The 18,404-nt window shown below is 42.5% G+C and overlaps 1 protein-coding gene across 2 annotated transcripts; it reads right to left on the minus strand.

Moving 5' to 3' along the window:
• Positions 1-75: 75 nt before the first annotated feature.
• On the minus strand, positions 76-18,199 carry LOC100696439 (ankyrin repeat and fibronectin type-III domain-containing protein 1). 2 transcript variants are annotated; one of them, XM_013270149.3, is made up of 19 exons: positions 17,927-18,064; positions 15,730-16,071; positions 13,877-14,141; positions 13,557-13,757; positions 11,550-11,663; positions 11,065-11,162; positions 10,642-10,732; positions 9,483-9,590; positions 8,250-8,349; positions 7,399-7,528; positions 7,124-7,243; positions 6,787-6,893; positions 5,361-5,475; positions 4,926-5,092; positions 4,477-4,654; positions 4,138-4,300; positions 3,659-3,825; positions 3,268-3,466; positions 76-2,625 (listed from the first exon to the last, which is right to left on the minus strand). In XM_013270149.3, the coding sequence occupies exons 2-19, from the start codon at positions 15,892-15,894 to the stop codon at positions 1,943-1,945; spliced, it is 3,171 nt and encodes a 1,056-aa protein (XP_013125603.1). In that variant the 5' UTR covers positions 15,895-16,071; positions 17,927-18,064; the 3' UTR covers positions 76-1,942. The 2 variants fall into 2 exon arrangements, with proteins under 2 accessions (XP_013125603.1, XP_025762569.1); XM_025906784.1 differs by lacking the exon at positions 15,730-16,071 and having other exon boundaries at positions 17,927-18,199.
• Between the last annotated feature and the right edge of the window lie 205 nt (positions 18,200-18,404).

Consider the following 18,404-nt stretch of genomic DNA (forward strand, 5'->3'; position numbering starts at 1 on the left):
CCTGCTGTGATAAACACAACTGCAGATCTGACAAACTGTGCATGAAGAAAAATGGAGTGTGACAGGATAAACAGCTTTGACTGTTTTTACTTTATTTAATATTTCTCTTATTATTCATTATTGCATTGCATCTATGTGCCAGCCAGTTGTAAACATCAGAAAAGCATGAATCAAATGCCAAAACTCGCATTTTAGCTACAAATTGAAGAGAGTTTTAATAATTTTGACCACTCGATGTCAGTAAACAGCCATCTATGGGCCATCATTTTCAGAACAAATACCAGTTCACTCTTCTCAGTCTTCCATCTAAAAATGTATCAAGTTAGCAAGGTGGACAGATTTTCTATTCCCTCTGTATAGTCAGGTCGACCCGATATGACACAGTCATCTGAACACTTTTCACCTCTTCACACACAGACTGAGCATTTAAAGCACAAGATCAATGATGTGCTCTAACTGATGTATGGTGACCAAGTTTCCTCTGATACACATATTAAATACCATAAATGCTTTCCTTTTATATTACACAGGGGGAAAAAACTTCTGCTTTAATCCCACCTGTAACTATTCAAAGTTTGTCAGAGTCGGCTCTATCTTAATAAGAATTTGAACATCACGCTGCTGTAGTCCTTTATTATACAATTGAGCTTATCTGCTCTTTTAAGACGAATGATTTCGACACATCAGTGGGGGGACATTCTCAGCAGATCGCTCCACTAGATTATATTGTTAAACCAAATACGGTTCAAAGCTGATGTTTCGACGCCTTCGTTTAATCATAAAGGGATGGGGGTGCGATTAAAATACCAAGCTGCTTATCTCAAGTCAAACTCTGCGCTCCTCTTTGTTTAATTAATAATCTATATAAGTGCACCATCTTCCAGCATCAAATGGGCGCTTGAAGTCATTCCGATTGATTTGAAATTGCATTAAGCGATGATGGATTTCCAGCCTTAACAAGTACAGAGTGAGATAGCATGTCAAACAAGCACGAGTGCATTAGCAGCTGTCAGAGAGTGCAGGGGCTTTTGAAATCAGACATGCAGGCATTGATTTTCTCCTAGAAGTGAGGACATGTAGGAGATACAAACCGCCTCTAAATTCAGTTATCTGGATGTTTGGGATGTTTAGATGTCATTTCATGAATAGGACATTCATTAGTACAGCTCGTTTATGAGGTCGCACGCTGATTCAGCCTCTCAAGGCTGGCTAACCGACTCAAGCGTTTGTATTTTATTCCTAACGTATTGCACTTCCATAATAGTATTAACTGTGACAATGCACAGTGATGTTTAGTTTGAAAAAGTGTCCCATTAAAATGGCCTTATACTGACTTTCATTGAAAGGCACCGAGCTGAAAGGCAAGGCCATTATACCCTATTGTGTTCTTACATTCTAATATGCTTTCAGCGCTCTCGTTCAGTTTGCCTCTCTGTGGTAAATAAACCAGAGAAACCGCCTCGAACCAAACCAAACGCAGCCGTAATTATTCAGTTACACATGCAAGTATGACAGCTTTTCGTAATCTGCCAAGCAAATGCTTCCATTTGACTGAATTGTGAGAATTTAATGGGTTTGTTTACAGCTCCGACAAGCAGCAGCGTGGATGTTTTTGTGCTGTAGTGAGTAATGGGTTTTCAAGTCATAACAGCAACGACATAGCTTAATTTTTCCACCTAACGAGGTTAAATGGACTCGATATTAGAAAAGATAAACTAAAGCCAAAGAAATGTGCAAAAAAAGGGAAAAAATCCACACAGTCTCCTTTTCATTTCCCGTATTTTCCATTATCTTGGGTGTGACAAGTGTGCGATATGAGCTTGTATCTGCCTGTCATTTAAAACACTGATTTAAGGTCAGGAAACAAGAGGAATGTCTAATTTGGATTTTCTGCATGTAAATTAACACTAAAGTCTGAAGGATGCAGGTGTTTGAGCTGATATCAGGATGGGCTGTTAGAGGGTCTCTCCCACACCACTTGATTCCTTACTGGAAGACACGTCCCCTTACTGGGAAGCTTCTGAGTCTCTGCTTTGTCTTGAGGAACATCCGCGGAAACAGGCGCGTCGCCATCTTCGGCATTCACCGTGCCGTAAGAGGCTGGCATGTATTGTTCTTGTGACAACGGGCAGCTGCTTCCATCCACTGCGTCTGAATTCCCAAACTCAAAGATGGAGTTTCTTTCACCAATCTCCAGTCCGAAGCTCTCTAGCATGTCCATTACTGACGGCGTGGATGGACACGAGGGGTTCTCCTCCTCAATGAGACTCAGCGTTGGCAAGATGTCCACCAACTCTGCCATCTCCATCGGCCGGATTACTTCAGTGATGCTGGAAGGGAAGTCCTGTTCTCTGCTGTAGGACTCCTGTGTGTCCAAAGTTGGATACTCCACTTCCAGCTCTGCAGCAGCAGCAGGCTTCAATCCAGAGTCCATTAAAGCACTTGCAGATCCCAAATCTGACTGGCCAGAACTTGCCAAGTCTGCAGGCAACTGAGTGGTGATGTCTACAGGGTACCCTCCCTTCACGACACCCTCCATCAACACCAGCGCAGCCTCTTCAGGGACAGCTGGAGCTGAGACCTCAGCGGTGACGATGTTTGGCGGAGTCGCGCTGCCCGAATTCTCTGAAAAGGAAGCATAAAAATAAATAAAAAAAGGTCGAGAAAGGAAAAGTATTTATCTTGGTTTTAAAGCATCATTTGTTGTAAAAATTACACTTAATTCTTGTAACAGCAGTTATTATGACAGAGCAATGGTAACAGTTTCCTGTGTTAATGCTGTTTTCCAAATATTCGTTCAATTTTCCCTCAAATAGTTTGACTAGAAGACATATTTTCTGTTTTGCCAAGTATAAATATCCCCAACTGCTTTCTGCTGCTGCTTGATTTCAGATTGATCAAATGAGATTTAAATATATAATTAATCTTATAAATAAAATGATCTGGATCAGGTGACTGGGGCTTCCCATGATGCTCGGAATTTTTCTTCTTCACCCCAATTTTTTTCACTCACTCTGTGTTTATACACCTCTCTACATTCAATCATTAGTTATCATCAATCTCTGGCTCTCTTCCACAGCAGGTCTTTGTGGCAGTTGATCCATCCAGTCATTTGTCACAACTTTTACATTTAACATGCAACTTTAAAGGCCATTATAGGGGCAAGCCAACAGATTTTAAAATTATGTAGATAAGTAATTAAGTTCATGTTAAATAATGTTTTCGTGTATTCAATGCTACATGTGTACACTAGCATGACTGCAGTACCTGTAATGGCTCTCTGTGCTAATCGATGGGGCCATGACAATCGGGCAGTCAAACTCTCCTCTTCCTCACCATCAGGACATGGTGGTGGGTCTCCTCCCATCACCAGGCCTAAAGGCACCGCCCCCACCCACTGCTTGGACCGAACACACTGTAGACAGTCCATAATCCAGCGCGCATCCCTCCAGACCACATCCAGACGCTAATGAAACATAAAAAACAGGCAGTAGAGACAGTAATGCGTTTCATTATGAAATCTTTATTAATAAACTTTTATTAATATAATTAAGTCAACTGAAATGTGGATTTGGCAACAGTGGAAGCAAATATAAACCACATGTCACAAGTTTTCCTGTTAAGTACTGCACTCTGCTTTTGTTGCCCAGGATCTCACCTGTGAAAGCTCACTGATGTGGTTCAGCCGCTCCCGGGCTTCCTGCACCTCTTTGGTCTCCAGCGCTTCCCGTAGAGCCTGCTGGGCAAGGTGAGTGTCCAGCTCCAGCCTTACCCAGGCCTGACAGTACTGCGAGAGGAAGTCCCGTTCATATGTCCAGAAGTGAACTGGGTGACAAGCCAGAGAGGAGAGGAAAGACAAATGACTTCATCAAAGTCAGGAGGAAAAAGCCACAGAATTTATCAGTGCACTCTACTCTACCTTTAATGAGAGGAGAACAGTGAACTGCATTAGACATTGTGCCTCAGTGTGCTTTCTGCATATCTTTGCAGGGATTTATTTAACATTTAAAGCTGTAGTCTCATTTAGACGGTATGTGTCTGTCTAGCTTGCCATTTCTGGGTCCCTTTTTTCATCACTGAAAAATTCTGCGCTACCATTGTTAAATAGATCCACTGGATATACAGTTTTCCACTTACCCAGCTCAAAGATCTGCAGAGGCATGGTGAGGCCGGGCTCCTTGGTCCCCACCAGAGGCCAGTAACTGGAGCTGAAGTCCTCACTGGGAGGCAGCAGCAGCAGCATTGACAGGTTATCCCCAAACTGAAGCAACTCCCGGGTGTACACGCCATACTGATACGCCTGTCAGAAACACAATTATTCAAATACAGATGAGAAACAGAAAATCTTTCCGCTGGATCAAGAGCATAAAACGGACAAAGAAAATCAGTTTAAAAGATTATTTCTCTTCATAATAGTTTGACAGAGAATTTCAGGTGTTTCAGGTGAATCTGAGGCAGCTGGAAACTAGTGTTTACCCTGTAGAGGGGGATGTTGAGCTTCGTCAGGAGATGTGTGACTGCTGCTCTCAGAGACCTGACGAATTCCTCCATACTGCTGCTCTCCATCGTGCTCTCGTCCTCAGCGTCCAACAGACTCTGAACGCCGCCATTGGCTGCAGTGTAAACATGACTCTGAAGCCACGTCCACTCCTCTCTGCCACACAGTAAAAACACAGTCAACGAAACGAGCATAATAAGTAAGGAGAGAGGTCTAAAAACAATCCAGTATCACTGCCTGTTGAAGCCCTAGCATGTGTATAGACACTGCACTTGTTTGTGCAGATCATTTAAAATAGTATATCTTTTTCAACTGTTGTTTTCCAGATAAAGTTGTAAAAATAGTGAGCTACTGCAATAACCTGACGAACATCAACATAGTCTATCAAGGGAGCGACACAGAGTATCACCTGGTCAAGTTGCGTTACCTGGTCACGTGCGCGTTGTGCCGAACCCGTGTGTGGCAGAGCAAACTGGGCAACCTCAGAGGCACCAGCACCCTGATCTGTTCCACCGAGCTACACAGTTTCAGGATGCCCACATACAGACCCGGCTGGGCCCACTGGAGGCTGTGCCTGTGAAAGGACAGCTTCTCCTGGAGAGCAGAGACAAAGAGATACGGTGCAAAAGAGAGAGAGAGAAATGTTAAGATCTGTTAATAGGATGTAAAGCTTATGAGACTTTTATTTCCCCCTGCCTCATTATGTGTTGTTAGCTAATTCAGTTTGGGCATCCCAAATTAATTTCAGTGCTTTTTCAGGGTTAGCAGCACAGGAGGTAAACTAGTGGCTCAGTAAAACTCAGCGCCCAATGCACTATTGTTGAAAGCCGCTGCTGGGTGCAACTGTTTTCCTCTTTCTCACCTTGAGCTGCTCATAGAGCATGTCCATGGCGGTGGGCTCAGGCAGCAGAGGCGTTCTGCTGCGGTTCTTTTCCAGCCGTGCAAGAGGAATCCAGTGGAGCGGGGGGTCGGGGGGGCTAGAGCAGACAAGCCAGGGAAAAATGAAATGCAACCACATGGAACCACCAAAGAAAAGGTCGATTCATCAAGAATAGCAAAGCCAGTACCCCACCAACAACCAGCTGACAGGCTGTATAACCCAAAGATATTGTACAGCATGACTTCCAAACACGCCCAGCTTGACACCTAATTAGGCTACCACCGACTGCAAGCAAAGGTAATTTTTATTTGTGTGATAGAAGTTTTTTTTTCCTGGTAAATTCTGAAACTATGATTTCATGACGTGCCAGATGTTTTCAGCAGGTGAAAAGCCTGGACAGCAGACAGGATAGTTAGGCACTTCGACTATGAAGCCATGCTGTTATAATAAATGCAGTATGTGGTTTAACCTTTACCTGAAAAAGACATAATCTGGACCACAGCACACTGCACATTCCTCTAAAACCTTTATATATGGTGCAAACTGGCAATTCCATCAGCACTGATGCAAACTAATACCAGTGTGCTGATGGTGCCTCTGCTCTTTAGTCCAGAGGAGGTTGTGTCCATGTTCTCCAAAAAAGATTTTTACATTTCCCCTCATCTGACTGCAGAACAGTTTTTTTGCGTTGTCTCAGTCTATTTTAAATGAGCTTTGTGCCAGAGTAGACAGAGGCGTTTCAGAATCATTTTCAAATATGGCTTCTTTTTGCATGATAGAGCTTTAACCTGAATTGTGTGGACGCCAAGTGCGTTCACAGACAGTGATTTATGGAAGTGTTACTGAGCTTATGCAGTGATTTCCATGACGAATCACATCTGTTTCTCATGCAGTGTTGCCCGAAGCATCCAGCACAGATTTTCAGTCTTGGCCCTTACACACAGAGATTTCTCCATATTCTCTGATAATATACAGAACATAATATGAGATATTCAAAGTCTCTGCATTTTAATTTCAGAACATTAGTCAGATTTTTTAATTCATAATTGCCAGATGCAGTTTTTTACAGAATGCTGACTACTTTCCCATCTTTACTCCTGAGAAACTCTGCCTCTCTAAGACGCTCTTTTTATACCCAGTCGTGTTACTGTTACTATTTAACCTAATAATTGCAAAATGTTCCTCCAACTGTTTCTTTTTATTTTCCCATCCCTGTCGAAATGTCTCACTTTAAACATTAGATATGGTTCCTGTGTTTTCTCACGTATTCAGTATGGATTTATGGGATTTTCATATTCTTGCATTCTGCCCTTATTTAAATTTTCCAGAGTTCTAACTTTTCCGAATTGGGTTTGCAGTTTAAAGCCCTTTTGGTGCTCTCTGCTCTTTTTCTTTGACCTTTTCTTACCTGGGAGTGTTTGAAAATTCCTTCAGAGTGACTAGTAGTATGTTGCCCTGCCGATCCTTCAGGGGTTCATAGTAGATCTGGCCCAGGTCCACTGTTCCCAGAGAAGACTGACATCAGAGAGGTGGACAAGAGAAACCAAGGATTAAAAATGATAAGTGTAGTGGAGATTAATTCAGCCAAACAGGGGTTCTGTGGGCGCAGTTGTGTAGCCCGACTGAGGAAAGCATGGCAAAAATAAGGAAAGGAAGAGGAGGAAGAGATGTAAAGAAGTAATTAAAATAGCAATTAACCCATTTTGATGCTTCTTATCTTAACAATAAGCTGCTTAACTTCCTACCTGCAGCTGGGAAACAGCTCTTAAAATGTTGTGTCTGTTCTGAAGGAGGGAGGAGGGAGATGAGTGAGCGGAGGAAAGCCCTTGCTGTAGCCAGGGCACTTGCTGCCATGCACAGGACAGCTACAAGAAAAACAGAACACCCAATTTAAGCAGAAAATCACACTGAGATTCATTTTCTGTAAATATATTTAATATTTATGAATTGTGTTAATTCAATTAGTTGCACAGTCAACAAGCTTGTAATTGTCAGTACACACATATACGTAACAGTTCACCTTGGCAAACCAAAGGAAGTCTTGGGTGATGGAGGTGGAGCAGCACTGGATCTCCACCAGTGGGATCTGATCTTCGGCTGTGACCAGGATGTTATCCTTGTGGTAGAACACAGTCGCCAAGTACACCCCCCTGACCGGATCAATTTGAGAAAACGCAGATAACGTCAGAAAAAGTGCACACGCTGCTTTCAATTTCACAAGTCACTGTGGACCGCAAAATTACAAGAAACAATAAAAAGCACTGCCTCCGGGGGGAAAGTTTATAGCTGAAAAAGATCAATTTTGTGGCTTGACAGCAATTTATTTTTTGAATCACCCAGTGGATTTTCAAACACTTATAACTGTCAAAGCAGCTTATAATCCCTGAAGTAAAGCAAAAGCACAGAGGCGGGTTTCACAGACCAACATGACAGTCCAGTAGGAAACATGGTCTCTTTTTTTAATTACTCAGGGGTCCAAACACAGTGAACTTCTCTCTGTTCACTACCAAAGTTTTCTTTTTTTTAACCTTCACTGTGGTTCATATTCATGAACATAATCATGCAGCACCATCTTTTGTTCTTTGCTAGCTTCTGGTGAGTGTGGTCGACGGATCGCTTGTGGGAGGATGAAGGATTTATCAGTCACCTGCCACTTGCCACAGTCCAGTGATTACAGCCATCGTTCTGTTCAAAAGACCTCTTTACTAACAGCTACAGTGGCTCTAATGTGACTACTGTTCTCTGCAATAACAGTAAGAGATAAGGCTTTTCAACTTTGCAGCCTATGCTGCTCTAATGGGATTGCATTTAATCCATTACTTGTGATACCCTCAGGGCACAGTGGGATAGGTAAGAGAGACTGAGCGCTACCTCTGTAGGAAACGAACAAACTTGGTGGCGGACTGGAACAGTTGTTTGATGCCTCGAGACACTGACAGACGCTTGCTGGGACTCTGGGGCTTCGAGCTCTCTGTGGAGAGGAGGCGAGAAGGATCAGACTGGATGAAATTCATTTTATCTCCCAAAATACATTCACTGTGCACGCACGACACCTGACTGGGTGAAGGCAGGAAAAGACTTTTCTCTCTGTATTTAAAGGGGCTGACATCTATAGCGCATGCTGCTGATATATAAATGGTGAGAAGTAGAAATAAAATGTTGTCAAGTGTGCACATTAAAGGCTTGTGAAAAAACAACAAATAATCTGATTTTCTGACTGTTTGCACACATCTTGAACAGAAAAAACAGCTACTTTGAACACGTAAACTACCACAGATCAGGTCTGTCATAATGGGACACCATTTGAAGAACTACATGCATTCATAATTGAATGCATTTTCTTTAGATATTAAATACTGGCATGGGACAAAATGTAAGAAAGTCACTGAACAGGTAGAAACAATAAGCCAACAACCCCTTGGATGCACTGACAGCTCCTTAAACACATCACAAAGCTCCTACATGGATGAATACAAATTACCCCATCAGTATATAAACATAGTACAAAATTCAGGGGTATATGAAGGTAAAGATGTTGTATCTGACAAAACTGACTTCTTGAAATCAATTTTTTTGAGTTCTGGGAGAAAATATGAAATGTCTATGCTGTCAGGCTAGTAGGGAGCTCTTTCCATTCATTTACAGCCTTAACCTCCTAGGACCTGGCATCCACATATGTGGACACATTTTGGGTTGTCTAGACCAAAATAGTAAATTTTGCTCTACAAGTGCCTGATATCCACTTACGAGGACATTATACTGCCACTGTTCCCAAAAAGCAAAGAGAAATTAAAAATGCATGCCATGAAAGAGTTCGGGTCTTAGTAGGTTAAATGAAAAAGCAGACTGTGCAAACAAAGAACTTTAAGAACAACTTTGCATTCACTTTTACTATAATTTAAAGATTAGTTTCAAATTATTTTTAAAACAACATGAACATCTGAATACAAAACGAGATTCTTAAGGCAAAGCTGAAAATACAACACGTAAGAATTTCAATAAAAGCAACATTTTGCGCAAATATAATTACACACACAACGACAACAACATGTGCACTTGGACCCAATGCACCAAAGCATAAAATCACCAGAGATCTCACGTTACCTATGCAATATCCTCTAAGATGCGACTCCTTGGCATCTTCCAGCAGCTTCCTCACGAGGGCCTCATGATTTCTGAACTCTGACTTTACACCATCGCACTCTCTCCAACCTGCACAGGAAAGGCAGAGAGAAGCAGATTGTGGCTTTCACTTCTATGCAATTAAGGAAAATCAGCTAAGACAGCAAGAAATAATTTGCAAGCGACTCCTGAGTGCCGCTTTTTTTTTTTTTTTTTAATCTTTTGGTGATTAGGAAGCGACGGCGTCTCCATGAGAGACCGTCTGTATGCTGTGAAAGTTGAAATTGAAGTTGATTCATTGTGACTCGCTCTAATCATGTATCCATTTAAGCTGGGGATCTTTTGTGTGTGTGTGTGTTTTTAAAGTGAATCTTTATTTATTTAATTTTTTCTCACTTCCATCTCAAGCTTCACAGAATATTTCCTACTGATCTTATACTGGGTCTTAGTGAAGCCCCTCAATCTCAAGGTTTTAACAGCAGGCGGATGGGGATTCTGCACCCACCTGTGTGTGTGCATGTTGACATTATATAGTAACGTATAGGAAGAAACTGCCTGAAGCCTGAGCTTTTGGTTCACTGGGATTTCTTAACACACACTGACCTCATTATTTGAGGCTTTTGTCATGATTGATATGATATACTGTCTACCGTAACAGCATATGTGACAGAAAATAAGGAAAAGCACAACAAATCTCCTTTACGATAAATTGGGCAATCTATTACACTCTGGCTGTGATTGTTTACTGACCAGTGTTTGCTTTGACATCAATATTTCAGCCTTTATTCCCCATTACAAATCCTTGCTTGGCAGCACTGGCTTTTGTTAGAAGTAGAAAGTAACAGCAAGTAAGCCCAGCGATGGGGTTAAGGGTGGGTGGCGTGCAAGAAAGATTACGAGCCAAGAATTCGAAGTCAAAGCGGCACGGCTGCAAGGCCCATTGACTCGTGTTGCCGTCTTTAAGTCTCCACGTTTTAATAACTCATTAATCTACGAGCCGCGAGAGGATTGGACTTCTTTCACATCGAGCTTAATGTCAGCTAAGTAATTCTATTACACTGGGACAAAGAGGGAAAGAATGGAGCTCTTTCGAAGCTTCAAAATCCACATTCATCAAAGTTGTGTAGTTCTGCACACTCACTGGAGGGGGCAGCGCTGGCTGGAGTGGAGCACTGAGGCGGGCCCCATCCTTTCACGTTGTAGGCGCTCACTCTCACGAAGTAATGCACTCCCTGTGTTTGGAGAAACAGCAGACCTGCCAAATTATCACCGAGCATTAACCAAGAAGCCATACGGCGCTCTCATTATTAATTCATCTGGTTAAAGTGAGCCTGCTGATAAGTGTACTCTTATGAGAGGTGGTTCAGTGCAGAAGATAGTGATGGAGGAGCAATAAACACAATGTGTGTGTGGGTGCAGAGCTGCAGCACGTGTTTTATACCCGTCTGCTTGATTATGTGCCTCTGAGAAATTACAGGTGTCAGTTTCTGTGTGTATCTGCAGCATCTGTGCATTTGCAGCTGTTATCTGTGGTTGTGAATACGTGTGACTGTGGGTGACTTACTGGCGTCAGCCCCTTGATAACGTAGGAGGGGTTCTTGGTCTCTGTAACTTGGGCCGTGCCGAGGATGCGTTTGAAGCTGGCCGAGGTGCTCCATTCGACTGTGAATGCAAAACAATCCCACTGACAGATTATTCTCTGGCTTTGCTCGAAACCCCTCGTGAGGGATAACTTAAGGACGTGAGTGTTTACAGGTTTAGGGACTTGCTGCACCTGGGCTTAATCTATTCTTGGCCGCGAAGCATGACATTTATACGTCTATAAAACCGAGCAGCAAAAACAGCCTAAACTAGATACTGTGTCAGCCAGCTTAAATTACGTTCAAGACTTTGATTAAATTGCACCAGTAAAGTCTATACTCCATTAATTTCCTTATCTATCCATCATGAATCGATCCATTTTCTGCCCCACATCTAACTGACCCTTTTATCCACCCATCCATTCAACCAATCCTCCATGAAAGTCTTCTCGTCTGGTTCCCTCCCTACCTCTGTAGCGGGTGATGAGCCCCACCGTGTCCCCCTCTGGCTCTTTGATTGTCACAAACAGAGATGATGTGCTCGTCACCAGGATGGACACATGACTGGGAGGGCCCGGGAGCTCTGCGTGGAACATTGAAAAGATAAAAATCGTGTTAAAATGAGCACGAGTAAATAACAGAACAAATGCAGACAACCAAAGTACTGCACTGCTGAGTTTCACAGAATATTACACTGTAGTAAACTTGATGACAAAAACACACACAAATAAACTCCGGAAAATTTATTACAGCAAACAGATATCACTGATAACCACTAATATATTTGTGCTCCATCTTAGAATACACATTATATGTATCATAGAATACATAGTTTTTTTTACACTGGCTCAGCGAAGGCTTGCTTAAATATGTGATCATGGCAACCACAGACTGATGTCTCACCTCGGCCTATGGTGAAGTATTTTTCTCTTAAACATGAAGCCATTTCTCCACAGCTTTTATTCCCACAATGACACTTTTTAGCGCCACAACCAAGCATTTAATTTTTAACCATCTGACTGGGTTTGCCAACAGTTAAAGAAAGGTTAAAGCACTGCATTAGCAGCTGGCTACTGAAAAATGATATGCAATCAGACTGTGCCAGACTGATGTTAACCCTGTAGGGCCAACTGTATCATAGACAGACTTTATTAATCCCACACTGGGGATATTCACATGTTACAGCAGCATGAAGGCAAACAAGACAAAGGGAAGTAAACTGTATTAAAAACAGAAAAATAAATAGATTAGAAAAAAAAAACTAGATGCTTGTACTATCTACAAATGGTTGCTGTATGCAGTAAATACACTTACAAAGTTTGCGTATTTGTGTGCATATTTAATATGCAATTTATTTACATCATCAGTGGGATTCTTTCTCCTGAAAAACCTAAATAAATTGCACAAAAATACCAGATTTGGTGAAAAATGATGCTTGAATAAACACTCTAGTTTCAAAAACTTTGAATTTTGGGGCAATTATTTCATGGCTCAGGCTTTACAGGGTTAAAAATTGTATTCCCTGCAAACTTGTGTTGTTTCAAGACAATCTCGGAGCTTTTTATTATCACAATTGTACCTTAAAACGCTTCCAGAGTTTGAGAGTAAATCTAACTGTGTTTCAGTTTCTTCAGCCTAAGATGTAATCTTGAGTGAAAACATTACCATAAGTAAGTCACAGTCGTCAGACAAAAACACATCCATATTTTATATTTAAAGATGCCATCCGGCTCTCCTACCCAGAGAGATTTACAATAAGAGTGAGTTTAATTTCACTGCACACGAAAACAAGCGCCGGGGCCTCGCTGCCCTTACAATAACGCTGCGATAATAAAACAGTCAGAGAGAGAATTGGCTGTGCTTGAAAGAGAAATGAAACGAGAGCTAAGGAGAGACGTTTATAAAGAGCTGTTAAAGTTGGTACAGCAGGGAACATTGCAATATAAATCTGAAAAAAATAAGACAAAAAAAAAAAATTAGCCCAACAGAGAGCCAAGAGGAAAAGGCTTGAGCAGGTGGTGCAGAGGATGGTAAGTTGCCTGATGTGTCAACGCGTGATTCGACGAAGTCTTGAAGGTTTTTGCACGTGTGAATTTCTACTGAAATCTACAGCTGCGAGGGTTTATTTGAAACAGGCAGTGCAGGGAAGGAGAGGATTTGAAAGGCTGATGACACGGCAGTCTGCTGAATGTTGGATGAGATGAAAGAGGCTAGAGGGAGAGTTTTAGTAAAACTTAAGCAAGATGTTGAGCTGAAAACTTGATCACTGCAGTCTTGTCAGCAGTGGCGGGTGGCTTTGTAGAGTTAAACTGCCAGGAAAGTACTGCGCTGGCTGCAGAAAAGGTTTTATTATGAGAGCAGAAATAAAGAAAGAGGGGAAAAAATGAGCGAGACTTCACTGAAAACAGAAAGAAAACTGATCTGAGTTTGAGGGCTAAGCAGCGCAACAGTGAAATACCACAAGCTGACTGCTGACCTGTGTTCTGGAAGTTCTCTCTCATCCGATAGTACAGCTGCTGCCGCAGCCTCCAGAGCTGGATGTGCCTCTGAAGATCAGCCTGTGCCTGAGGGCCTGCCCCGGCCTTTATCGCTAACTCCGTCTTCCTCTCTTCTGTCCGTTTATCTGCCAGGGCCACCAGAGCGTCCAGCTTGAGTGCCCACTCCGCTGGTCGGCACACTGAGAGGCGGAGGACGACCACATGAAGCAAGACAAAGGGCATAATCTGAATTAAAGTCAAGCCGTACAGAATCTGATTTTAAACCATTACTTTTGACATTTTACATGAAAAGACTTACAAACAGGGTTGTGTCTGGCTCCTGCCTTTGTCAGTACATGAAGCAGAGGGGAATTATGGGTAAGGGCAGCCACATCCAGGGGGACCAGCCCCTGTTCACTCACTCTGTTCACCCCTTTCTCCCGGTCCCTCTCCCAGTCCCTCTCTCTCTTCTCTCCTTTCTCCCACACGCCTCCGCCTCCTCCACCGCTGCTGCGGTCTCTGGACAGAAGGCTTTGTACAGCCAGTGTATCCTCATTTTCCACTGCCTCCCACAGGGTCTTGTACTAATGGGGAGCAGGAGAAAGGGTGCAGGGCCACGGGAGGGTAGGCAGGTGGAGGAATGAGATAGAGAAAGAGAAAGAGGGTTAAGAAGGATAGAGAGATTTATTTCCCGCAGTAAAGAGAAGGGAGCGTTAAAAAGGAGAATGATATCGGACACAAATCAAATCATAAACCAAAGGTGCCTCGACTGATGCTTTATACAGCAGCCTCCTGAGACCAGGAAAGTTTGTGAATTGCTCTTATTATTATTATATGAAGCAGCAGCAGGAGCAGCTCTATATAACACAGCGTGCTTGAGAGTGATTTCCTTTTCTGAAAGCATTTTTTCCCCAGTGCAATGTAATGCCCTGAGTAGTGGACGTTAGGGAATTTCTCAATAAAATAAAAGAAGACTGGAAAATTTTAATGCTGAACTTCAAGAATTCTGGTTTTTTTGTTTTGAGTTGGGGTTTTTTAAAGCAGATGTTAAAACTATAAAATCTTAACTGAACACACAGTGTTTTTGACACATACTCAACAAGCTTTATTTGACAGGGACCTGGGAGATCAAACTATGAGCAACTGCCAGTGTGTGTCAGGGCTGTGAGCCAATCAAGAAAATCAATTGACCTATCACTAAATAAACTAATCACAAGCTTCAGATAACTGCCCATGCACTGCGTACATGACAACGCATGCACAGCTCACAGTTCAAAGTAATCAGTCATTCCTATATATTTAGCCTTTGTGCAGCCGCTCGGTTCGTAAATAGAAGTGATGAAGAGCAGACGTGTAGGGCTTTTGTGCTCACAGCTAAAGCTGTGTGCCTCTCTCTATGCCGCCACACAGAGCCAGTAACAGAAAGAGAAATGTGTTTTAAAATACCCAACCGGAAGCTATTTCTGAAAGAGGTTTCCTCCTGTTAAAAGGGAGTTTTTCCTTTCCACTGTCGCCAAGTGTTTGCTCATAGTCGTTTGATTGTTGGGGGTATTTTCTGTATTGTTGTTACATCACAATGTAAAGCACCTTAAAGCAACTGTTGTTGCGATTTGGAGCTATGTACATAAAACTGAATTGAACTGAATTAAAAAGAGTATTTGCATAGCTTTGGGTTCACAGGGATTGCTTACGCTTATGCTGACCACAACCACGTTTAGTATGCGAATCTACCATTTAATATATGAATAACAGACTATATGACAGGAAATAAGGTAAACCGAATAGGTCAGCTTTAAAGCTTACAATGTTTTCTTACAGAGGACTGATTTATTTTCTGAAACTAGCTTTGATTTTATTTTTTTTTAATCTCTTGCTCCCATAAAATGTGGCTGTCAAACTACAGCAGGAGTCACTTTGACGAGGAGCCGTCGTGATGGTGACAGCCTCGCACGTGACACAACTAACAATGAGGCTGCTCGCCTATTGGAATACCCTTGAGAGACACGTGTCCACAAAATGTATTGTCAGGTCTCAGGAGGTTAGTGGCACAGAGATAGCGTGTAATGTCAAGTAGAGATCTCATAGTTTTTAACCATAACAGAAACCAAGGCAGATGACATTTCAGTCAACGTGACCAAAGCTCCCTTTCAGAATGACACCTGGATATCTTACAGCATCTGCAGACTTGCTGGGGCGTTTAGGCGCATCCAAGTCGGCGGCAACAGATGACTCTCCACCCCCCCTGAGTCTGAAGGACAGGTTTCTGTAGATGCGTTTGGGTGAGACGGGACCAAGAGAGCGCCGGCGCTGCGGTGGGTTCCTCATGGATACAGACATGACAAGAGAAGAAAGTAAAGGACAGGCGAGAGCAGGAGAGGATGTGAGCTACGTGGGATAGTTGAGGAAAAAGTTGGAAAGATAGTGTGAAAGGCTGGGGGGGGGAAGAGTCTAAGAGTCCAGCTTTAGAGCCAGATAGAGAGGAGCGAGTAGTAAAAGATAAAAGTCAGTGGAAACCTTGATTAAAGAATAAGGTGAGAAATACAAAGAGGGAAACAAAAGAACACACAGTCAGACTTTTTCAACGTTAGAGAAAAAATTTCTGCTGACTTGAAGTACTGAGCAAAAGTACTTGTGTTGTGTGGGTGGATAAATAGATAAGAGTTACTATGCCTGTACAGACTAGATGAAAATGCCTCGAAGCATTTATTTTTGTGCCTTGCACTATTCTCCCCGTGGTTCATCTTTTTACCCGCGATTATGTGACACGGGTTTTATTCGCTCTGAATGGAGTTTTCCAGCACGCGAGGCAACAGACCCATCAATCTAATTAGTGGAAGAAAGGAAGGCAGGATCGCGTGGAAGAGCCAGGATTCTTTCCTGCTAATAAACTCGAATCCGCTCCCATCATCGGCATGAAGATGAAAATCCATCACCACCGCGGTAATGATGGTTCATTATCAATTCCATTGGCTTTGCATCATTACAGTCAGTCACTTTTTTGTGCATGAAAATCTGTCTTGCAGTTTTTTTTACTTTGGGCACCGTCTGAAATTCCCCCTCCTCTTCAGTCAGCAGGTCGTGCCACTTTCTGTCTATCCTCTCTTTTCACCGCCCTCCAGGTTAAATCTGATCTCGGTGCCGTTTCGATTTGCATCAGCGTCCTGAGCTTATGATATCAAAAGCATCTTTGTGAAAGCGAGATACTCAGACCCAGGGCTGAGCATTGGTGGCTGTCCTTGTCTGAAAGCAAATACTCCCCTGGTTGGTGCTACCTGAGGACAACACCTGGGGCCTTTGACCACGATGACATCTGAGTGACACGTCACGTCGCACGTCACAGCTCGCACAGTACCTGCATTGTCTATATACGTGGATGCGGGACTATAGGGGTAAAAGCAGTCACTATTGTTGGTACAGTTTCCCCAGTTTGTTTACTGTGCCTTACATCAGCTGTGGAAAGTGCTGATGAGTCATTTAGAGAATAGATAAGCCGTAGTGTTTGTTTGCTTTTTTTTCTCTTCTACTTTTTTCTTGAGTCTGCCTGAAGATAAGGCAAAACAAGAAAAAGTGTTTGCACATGTTCAACCTGCAGTCTAGCAAACAGCGGTTATGTAAGCAGGCTAGAGAGTAAGATGCTCCAGTCTGACCCATAAACAGAAACTATACAGCAGATTCACTGTGGTTTTATTTCATGTCTCAAACTGGGGGGTTTTTCTTACCTCTCGGTACTGTGGCCAAGAGAGCAGAGTGTGCTGCATATTTTTGCAAAAGTCTTTCCGGTTTGTGAGTTTGCTGTGGCTTTATGGAAACATTTGATGACTAACATTTCAGATCCCCCAGGAAGTAATGCAACACATTTGCCTGGGTCTAGATCCTTCAGTCCTTCCACTCCACCAGTCAACCTGGTGGAGTGGAAGGACTTCACAACTAGGGCATCAGACAAGCGACACATGAATTTGTACGAATGAGGCACAAAGAGTTTCAGTTTCAGGGCTGTTGTTAAAACATGACTCCACTTTGTGTCTGCACACTGCAGTTATCTGTGCTTCTCTGATTATTGAGCAGCAGGACAAATTACAATGAACAAAACGATCTTACAGGTTATGTTTCAGAGTAAAAGTTTCAATTTGAAAACAGTAACAGAAGGCAACCTATTTTGGTCTATTTTGAGAAATTTTATAGGTCTTATTAAAATAAAAGTTTAAATATACGTATAAAAAAAACTTTGGTACTATATCATATCTAACCAACAGATGACGCAATGTATGCCACATTATAGCCACAAAAACAGCACAAATGATCAAACATCCAAAGTTTAAGTTCCCATTTCACCGAGTTAAGAACTGTCTGAGAGTTTTCGGTCTCTTACCGTCACAGAGGACTTTAACGGCTTTAATCGGGCTTTCCTCCGACGCTGCCGCGATGCTTCAACATATTTCACTGTATTTTCACAAATGACTGCCTGCTGATATCTTATAATCCATGGTAGCGGTTTCGGAAAGTTTTCACCTCTGAGTGAGGATGAAGCGCACCTGAGCGCTACAGACGAGCGACAGACCGGCGAGCCTCCCACAGACGACGCACACGCACATTTTCCCCGTTCCGCCCACTTCCGATCTGCGATCATTTCTCTGAACCAAACTTTTTTTTTTTTTTCCTTTATTTGAGAACATATTTAGAAGCAGTGCTGCGTCATAAAAACACTGCCAGGTTTACACGAAGTGGCCTGTTTATTTATTTGAATATTTATTTGTAGTAAATGAGCTCAGTAACAATATAATGATCCAGTGCCGTGGTTTAAACACTGTTTAGGTTTACCGGGTGATGAGGTACCGCAGATCCCTCAG

Source organism: Oreochromis niloticus, linkage group LG4, assembly GCF_001858045.2.
Source record: "Oreochromis niloticus isolate F11D_XX linkage group LG4, O_niloticus_UMD_NMBU, whole genome shotgun sequence".
Lineage (NCBI taxonomy): Eukaryota > Metazoa > Chordata > Actinopteri > Cichliformes > Cichlidae > Oreochromis > Oreochromis niloticus.

Coding starts and splice junctions, on each gene's coding strand:
- LOC100696439 (XM_025906784.1), bottom strand. CDS start 18,184: ATGATCGCAGATCGGAAGTGGGCGGAACGGGGAAAATGTGCGTGTGCG. Junction 11,664..13,556: donor AGAGAACTTCCAGAACACAG/GTCAGCAGTCAG, acceptor TGTTCCACGCAG/AGCTCCCGGGCCCTCCCAGT. Junction 9,591..10,641: donor AGCCAGCGCTGCCCCCTCCA/GTGAGTGTGCAG, acceptor TTTCCTGTGCAG/GTTGGAGAGAGTGCGATGGT.